This window comes from Trachypithecus francoisi, unplaced genomic scaffold (genome assembly GCF_009764315.1).
Source record: "Trachypithecus francoisi isolate TF-2019V2 unplaced genomic scaffold, Tfra_2.0 Lachesis_group10, whole genome shotgun sequence".
NCBI lineage: Eukaryota > Metazoa > Chordata > Mammalia > Primates > Cercopithecidae > Trachypithecus > Trachypithecus francoisi.
In genome coordinates, this window is record NW_022681455.1 from 75,398,592 (window position 1) to 75,407,282 (window position 8,691).

Below are 8,691 nucleotides of genomic sequence, written 5' to 3' on the forward strand. Positions count from 1 at the left end.
GCTTCAATTCCTCCTCCCTTCCAGAGCCCTGTCCCTAGTGCATTCAACGACTGCCTCCTTCCTCAGGGTCACATTTGCCGCCTGCAGGACTTGGTGTCCCCAGGGTACTCTTATCTATGGACTCGCCCTGCGGTGGGTCGAGCGCAGCTGGACGCCATCTCAGAGAAGGTGGATGTGATTGCTAAGCGTGTGCTGGGGTGAGTACCCGCAGGCTGAGCTCAGGGTTCCACACCCTCCTTCCCCCTCTCCCTCCCACGGCTCCCTTTCCTTCAAGGTTAGGCTGTTGGGCCCCCAGCACAACCCCATGGCCAGTAAAAAAGTGACCCTTCACTGGCTTTCGTTGGTGGGAGGGCTTACCTGGAGGACCGGGCTTTCCCTGTACATAGGCCTGTGTTCACTGCTTGCCCCAACCTGGTTGCATCCCAGCTCTGCCATGTACTCACCAGATTATGTCACCTTGCTCAGGCGGCTTCACTTTGGCCAAGTTACTGTACCTATTTGAGCTTCCTTTTCCTTCTTGGTAAGAGAGAGATGATGCTAATTCTTACTGTTAACAGTAATAACTTTCAATTACAAATGCATCCAAAGCTGACTTAGGCAAGAGGGGAATGATTGCTTATGTAGCTGCAGATGCTAGAAGAAGGGCTGCTGGAGGCACAGCTTAATGCAGGAGTCAGTACTCCATTACCAAGATTTGCTTTCTCTCTCTGCCTTTCCCCTTCTGCCCCTCCTCCCCGATGCTGACCACTTTTCCTGCAGAGGCTCTGTATCAGGTAACTAGAGGGCAAGTTTCTCTACCAGACAAAAGAAATGACAGCACATATCCCCTGTGGAATGACATTTCTCCCTTATGTAGCAATCTGCAGGAAGCGGCTCAGGGCTCATCCTCCCACCTCAGCCTCTTGAGAAGCTGGGACTACAGGCATAGGTCACCACGCCCAGCTAATTTTTTTACTTTTTGTAGAGACAAGGTCTTGCCATGTTGCCCAGGCTGGTCTCAAACTCCTAGGCTCAAGCGATCTTCACACCTCAGCCTCGCAGAGTACTAGGATTACGGGCGTGAGCCATGTGCCTGGCTGGGGCCTATTAGTTCTAATTCACCAGGATTCAGTGTCGTAAGTGCCTGTCTCCACCATGAGGCTGGATTTCATATTTGCTCTGGGACTCCCTCTCGAGTCAGGAAAGCTGATATCCAAATGTTTAGGAGCTGCCAGATCCCTAGAAATACCTTCTATTCCCATGCCAAGCTCTGGGCCCGCTCTAGCGGGTCTGGAATTGCCATTGTTCCTGGCCTGGGACCTGTCATTCTTTCGTCAGCTCCTCAGCAGCCTGCTTCCCTGCAGTGCCACTGGGGAGAGTGTCTGCTTTTTTCCCACATTATATTTTATGTCCTCAGTATTTCAACTCCTGGATTTTGTAAATGGCAGTACTCATGTGACCCAGTTAAGAATTGTCTCAGTCCATGGGGTTGCTATAGCAAAATAACAGACTGACGGCTTCAACAACAGACATTTCTTTCTCATAGGTCTAGAGGCTAGAAGTCCAGGGTCAAGTTGCTGCCGATTCGATGTCTGGTGATGGCCTTGTTCCTGGGCCCTTCCCTTTTCTGGCCCTTTGCTGTGTCCTCACGTGGTGGAGGGATGGGGGACCTCTCTGGGGTGTCTTTTATAAAGGCACTCATCTGTGCATGGGGGCTCTGCCCACATGACCTGATCACCTCCCAAAGCCCACACCTCTGAATACTGTCCCCTTGGGGGTTAAAGTTTTAACATACGAATTTAGGGGAACACAAACATTCAGAACATAGAGATGATGCAGTAAGAATGATCACCCTTGTCTGAAATTGAAATTCATCTGCTTCAGTGCTGACAGTTAGTAAGGAAATCTGTCTGCACTGAAAGGCTATTTCTTCAAATCACTTATGAACCCAGTTCCTTGAGACAGTAGTGGTCCATACTGAGTTGACTTTGGAATGTGGTTGCCTGGACCATGTTTGAGCAGGCAGGGTCAGAATTGCCATCACAGATCATCTGCACCAGGAAGAAGATGTCCAGCCTCAGTTCCTCTTCAGTGTCTCCACTTTGGAATCTCCAGTAATAACTGAGGAGAGGCTGGGTGCTATGGCTCATGCCTGTAATCCCAGTATTCTGGGAGGGTGAATGGGAGGATCACTTGAAGCCAGGAGTTTGAGACCAGCCTCGGCAACATAGCTTGACCCCATCTCTACAAAAAGTAAAAATAAAATTAGCCAGGTATGGTGGTGGGCACCTGTGGTCCAAGCTGCTCAGGAGGCTGAGGTGGGAGGATCGTTTGAGCCCAGGAGTTTGAGGCTGCAGTGAGCTGTGATTGCACTACTGCATTCCAGCCTACGTGACAGAGCAAGATCCTGTCCCTTAAAAAAAAAAATAATTAATTTTTTTGAAAAATGAGAGGAACTGGGAAGTTGCAGTGAAATATACTCATCCCCAGCCTATTCCCATCTCTTGACTAAGAATCAGGGCCAGGGCAAATTTTTGCAAGTCCAGCTCTAACTGATTGGAGAATTCCTCCTGAAACTAAAGCTTTTGGGGAGAGCATCTTGCTCAGCTGGACTGCCAGGATGTGGGGGTTGGTTGCTGGCCCGTTGGAATCCTAGAGGCTTCAGTTTGTGGAAGAACAGCCATAGCAAGTTGGTGACGGGGCCATTGCTGGAGCTGGGTGGGGTCTTCTGATTTCTTCTCTTCTTGGCTAGTCTCCAAAGAAGTCTCCCTCTACCAATCTTAAAGCTATATTTCAGGTAATTTCCCAGAAATTATCCATTCTATGTCAAATCTATTCCTAAGTTTCTTTTTTGTCGTGCCTGCAAGCAGACCTGTTTCTTTTAAGATCATTTTGTAATGTCTCAAAGCTCTTGAATGTACTTAACTAATTTCTTAAAATTTTAAATTCAAATATAAAATGTAATACTTGGCCGGGCATGGTGGCCCATGCGTATAATCCCAGCACTTTGGGGGGCCAGGGTGGGTGGATCACCTGAGGTTAGGAGTTTGAGACCAGCCTGATCAACATGGTAAAACCCTGTCTTTACTAAAAATACTAAATTAGCCGGGCATGGTGGCACGCGCCTGTAATCCCGGCTACTCGGGAGGCTAAGGCAGGAGAATCGCTTGAACCCGGAAGGTAGAAGCAGTGAGCTGAGATCATGCCATTGCATTCCAACCTGGGCAACAGAGTGAGACTCCATCTCAAAAAAAAAAAAAAGTAATATTTCTGAGTATTTACCATGTGTTCAGGCACTTGGTGCTTTGTAAGTTTTAACTCTTTACGATATCCCTGTGCAGGACAGATACTATTATTTATTTATTTTTTTATTTTGAGACAAAGTCTCACTCTGTCACCTAGGCTGGAGTGCAATGGTGCGATCTCGGCTCACTGCAACCTCCTCCTGGGTTCAAGCAATTCTCCTGCCTCAGCCTCCTGAGTAGCTGGGACTACAGGCGCCCACCACCACCCTTGGCTAATATTTTTGTATTTTTAGTAGAAATGGTGTTTTACCATGTTGGCCAGGTTGGTCTCGAACTCCTGACCTCAAGTGATCTGCCCGCCTCAGCCTCCCAAAGTGCTGGGATTACAGGTGTGAGCCACTGCGCCAGCCTCAGGTACTATTATTCTCCCCACTTTACAGATGAGAAAGCTGAGGCATAAAGATTGAATGACACAGAGGTAGCAATGAGTAAAGCCTCTTATGGCACCTCTTACCTCCCTGCATTGTGACCACTGGCTTCTCTGTGTGTGGTCCCTTGGTAGTTTTTCCTTCTCGACCTGGATAAGGGAGAAAGTGGTCAATATCTTCCTCATCTCCCTCAAAACAGGCTTGAACATTGGTTGTGCTGCTTGTACTGTAGCTGATCAATAACCTTCTGAAGCCCTTCTCCTACCCACTTGCCATTGGCCCATGCAGGTCCTGTAAAGTGGCCCTCTTCTTCTAGGCTTCTAGAAAGATCTGGTATGAGCTTAACTCAGGATATGCTGAGTGGAGAACTGAAGAAGCTATCAGAAGGTCTGGAAGGCACCAAGCACAGTAATGTGATGAAACTCCTCCGGGTGGCCCTCAGTGGACAGCAGGTGAGGCAGGGACGCAGGTTGCATTGTTCCCTGGAGCCCCTCATTGATCCTTTCAACTTACGTTTCCTGGCAGGCACTGAGCTCAATGTTCAAGATACAAGGATGAAAGAAATATGATCACTCCCCTCATTCAGTCAATCAACAGACACTATTGAGTACCCACTATGTGCAAGCATTGTGTTAGGTACAGTGGATACAGGATAGAATGAAACACACGTTCATAATCTCTACCTTCATGGGGTTTGCAGTTTATTGGGGATAACAGACCTACCAATAGCTTACTTAATATGGGAAAAACAGGCCAGGCATGGTGGCTCACACCTGTAATCCCAGCACTTTGGGAGGCCTAGGCAGGTGGATCACCTGAGGTCAGGAGTTTGAGACCAGCCTGGGCAACATGGTGAAACCTTGTCTCTACTAAAATTACAAAAAATTAGCTGGGTGTGGTGGTGCGCCTGTAATCCCAGCTACTTGGGAGGGTGAGGCACGAGAATTGCCTGAATCTGGGAGACAGAGGTTGCAGTGAGCCAAGATTGTACCATTGTATTCCAGCCTGGATGATAGAGACTCCATCTCAAAAAAAAAAAAAAGGCGGTGGTTGGGGGAGAAACAGGCTTCTAGGACCCATCCTTGTCCAGGGAAATAACACAAGCATTGATCCTCAGAACACAGGCAGCAGTTTGGGGGCTGGCCTGGGAATAATTTCTGCAGACTGAGGCTAAGCTTCAGTTCTTAGGCAGTTTAAGGTAGTAAGGCAATATTTGCTCTTTTTGTTCTCAGCAAGGACCTCCTGTAGCTGAGATGATGTTGTCCTTGGGACCAAAGGAAGTGCGGGAACGGATCCAGAAGGTGGTTTCCAGCTAGGGAGAGGATGTGTCGGGCAATGGAGATCGCCCTGAGAACCTGTGAGCTTAGAAACAGCTTTCAGAGACCAGAAGGAGGCCTGGGGCCTGTTGGGAAGTTTGCCGAAGGAACTAAGAGTGGAAACAATCTCTGACTGCACACAAGTGCATTTATGGATCCACCACAGGCCCGTCCTTGTCAGCTGGCTGGGGAAGCCCAACCCATCTAACCTCCTTGACTCTGGAAAGGCATTCTCTGGGTCTGGTTTCTCACACATTACACAGCAGAGGTTCGGAGTTAGTTCACAGAAAAGCGAACATCCCGGAACAATGCAGAAGCCTTGGGTTTCAGTTTGCTAGGGTCCCCATAACAAAATGCCACAGAACCAGGTGGTTTAAACAATGGAGATTTATTTTCTTAACATTTCCGGAGGCTAAAGGTTCAAGATCAAGGTGGCAGGCCTGGTTTTTCCTGAAGGCCTCTTTTCTTGACTTGCAGACAGCTGTCTTCTCACTGTTTCCTTGTGTGGTCTTCCCTCCATGCATACACATCTCTAGTTTCATTATGTGCCCAACGTTCCTCTTCTAAGAATACCAGTTGCACTGGATTTTAACTTTAACCAGCCTCATTTTAACTTAATCACCTCTTTAAATGCTCATTCTCCAAGTAAAGTCTCATTCTGAGGTGCTAAGGGTTTCTCAACATAAGAATTTAGAGGGACACAATTCAGCCCGTAGAAGCTGGGCAGCGGGACCCATGGGTCCCAGTTCTCAGGCCCTAAGGACTCAGAGCAGTAAAGGATACGTGACACAAGCAGGACTGAACTGGATGCCAGCCTTTCTTTGGGGTTGTAAAAGGAGAAGTGACTCCACTGCCAAGGGTAAGCACTCTTGTCTTATGCTACCCTTTATTCTTGAGCCTTGGGGCAGCCTGTGTCTCCCTTCCCTAAACGTCATGTGTTCCGTTTTTCCAGTCTTCCAGACCTGGTCCTTGGACTGGAGATCTCCACCCTGCCTATTTTGTGGCTTTCTCTTCAAATCCACCTCTTCCTTCCTCCATGACTTATAAGTCATCATCTCTGCTGGTTTCTGAAATGAGATATGCTTCTTGGGGTCTTCAGTGAAGAGGAGTAGCAAGTGAAAGGAGGATAGTGGCGGGGTAGACAACCCCCTACAAGGCTTCTAGGCTTCCCCTGCATGGCAGCCAGCCTCTAAGTTGGCCCCCAACCATCCCTGCCTTTTTCTATTCACATCCTTGTGTGGTTCCTTCCCCCATTGAATAGGCCTGACTTGTGTAACCACTACGCTATTGAAGAAATGGAGAGTTTGGCTTCTGAGGGTAAGTGATGAAATACATCATGGCTTCTGTCTTGTTCTCTTTGATTGCTTACTTTGGGGGAAGCCAGCTTCCAGGTCATGAAAATACTTAAGCAGCCTTATGGGGTGCTCCACATGACAAGGGATCGAGGCCTCCCACCAACAGCCATGGGAGTGCGCCATCTTGGAAGCCGGTCCTCCAATTCCAGCCAGGCAGCCACATGACTGCAGTCCTTGCTGATCTCGCTCGTGACCTCTATGGGAGACCCTAAGCCAGAACAACTCAGAGAAGCTGCCCTGAAATTTTCAGACACACATGAACTGTGAGATGGTAAATGTTTGTTGTTTAAAGCTACTTGGTTTGGGGATAATTTGTGCTCCAGCAGTAGACAATTAATGTATTTATTTTGTCCAGGGGAGTGGAAAGGCGATTACAGAGTTTGTTGAGCCCCATAGAGTCCTAGTCTTTGCTTAAAGAATATACCAGTTCTTTCTAATACAGAATCCATTAAGTTCGTTGGTTGCAAACAATAGAAACCAGCTCTGCCTCACTTATGTTTATTGGAGGCCATAAGAGAGCCACAGCATCTATGGAAAAGCCAAAAAACCAGGTCTTGGAATAGACAGGAACTGGCTACAGGAGCTAATGGCCAGTCTTGTCTGAGTTCTTTGGTGGCGACACATAAACTACAACCGTTTTGTTGTTGTTAATTTCTCTGTGTTTTCCTCTCAGTTTTGGATAACTCTGCTCAAGGTTCAGATTCTGAGGAGCGAGTATCTGTTGGGGTAGCTGAGGTCTTGCTACCATTCCTTGGCCAGTAATAGGTAGTTTCACAGGGATTATATGCAATGGATGAAAAGTTGTTCCCAAGGAAAACTAGGGAGCTTTCTCCAGAAGAAGATGTAATGGCAGAAACAACAGGTGGTTGACCACAGAAGGGGACAATAATAACAATATTTTAATTTATCGTGCGCTTACATGAGCCTCACCCACTCCCAGGTGTCAGATAATTCTCGTAAATGCCTTAGTCCATCCTGAGATACTTTCTATCTCAGTAAATTTTTTTTATAACACTATGAGAGAAGCAGTATGTTTATTTTTCTGTTACAGATATGGAAACCGAGGCTCTGAAAAGTTAACTAAAGCTTCTGAGGTTATAGTATGGGGCAAAAACCAAGACTTAAACTCAGATCTGTGCCGATCCAGAGTCCAAGCTTAACTCTGATCTACTGAGTGTTGTCAGAGCATCTGTTTCTAAGACATTAAGAATGGTTACAAGGAGCTCCTTGGCTCACGGTCAAGAGAGACTTTTTAACAAAGTGAGTGGTCAAAATACTAATTCGATTCTGGTATATCTACAACATGGATGAACCTCTAGGACTTTATGCTAAATGAAATGTTAGTCACAAAAGGACAAATACTTCCTAATGCTTTGTGAGGCAAAGGTGGCAGTCTTATCAAAGGCCAGGAGTTTGAGACCAGCCTGGGCAACATAGTGAGATCCTGTCTCTACAAAAAATTTAAAACTTAGCCAGATGAGGTGACATATGCCTGTAGTCCCAGCTACTTGGGAGACTAAGGTAGGAGGATCATGTGAGCTGAGGAGTTAAGGCTGCCGTGAGCTATGAATGCACACTGCACTCTAGCCTGGGCAACAGAGCAAGATCCTATGTCTAAAAAAAAAAAAAGAATAGGCCGGGCACAGTGGCTCACACCTGTAATCCCAGCACTTTGGGAGGCCGAGGCAGATGGATCACAAGGTCAGGAGATCGAGACCATCGTGGCTAACATGGTGAAACCCCGTCTCTGCTAAAAAATACAAAAAATTAGCTGGGCATGGTGGCAGGCGTCTGTAGTCCCAGCTACTCGGGAGGCTGAGGCAGGAAAATGGCGTGAACCCAGGAGGCAGAGCTTGCCGTGAGTGGAGATCGCGCCACTGGACTCCAGCCTGGGCGACAGAGCGAGACTCCGTCTCAAAGAAAAAAAAAAGAATAAAATAAAGTTAAAAGGACAGATACTGTAAGGTTCTACTTATTCGAAGTACTTAAAATAATCAAAATTATAGAGGCAGAAAGTAGAATGGTGGTTGTCAGACTTGGGGAGGCAGAAATGGGAAGTTACTGTTCAGGGTATAGAGTTTCAGTTTTACAAGATGAAAAGTTACGGGGGTGGATGGTGGTGATAATTGCACAACATTATAAAGATATGTAACGCCACTGAACTATATACTTAAAAATGACTGAGATGGTAAATTTTATGTTTTTCTGTATTTTACCATAGTTTTTTAAAAATACTAAATTAGAGCTGGGCATGGTGACTCAAACCTATAATCCCAATGTTTTGGGAGACCAAGGCAGGTAGATCACTTGAGACTGGGAGTTCAAGACCAGCCTGGCCAACATGGTAAAACCCCGTCTCTACTAAAAG

The 8,691-nt window shown here is 46.8% G+C and overlaps 1 protein-coding gene across 4 annotated transcripts in view; it reads left to right on the forward strand.

The window, feature by feature from the left end:
• EARS2 (glutamyl-tRNA synthetase 2, mitochondrial) overlaps positions 1-7,343 on the forward strand; it is a 35,972-nt gene extending 28,629 nt beyond the window's left edge. For 2 of the 4 annotated variants that reach the window (XM_033217749.1, XM_033217750.1), the window contains 3 exons: positions 67-197; positions 3,969-4,104; positions 4,885-7,340. In XM_033217749.1, the coding sequence (XP_033073640.1) occupies positions 67-197; positions 3,969-4,104; positions 4,885-4,968 (351 nt within the window). In that variant the 3' untranslated portion in view covers positions 4,969-7,340. Of the gene's footprint in view, positions 1-66; positions 198-3,968; positions 4,329-4,884 lie in introns of those variants that run through there. The other 2 variants (XR_004438831.1, XM_033217748.1) reach the window with 2 other exon arrangements.
• Positions 7,344-8,691: the final 1,348 nt, after the last annotated feature.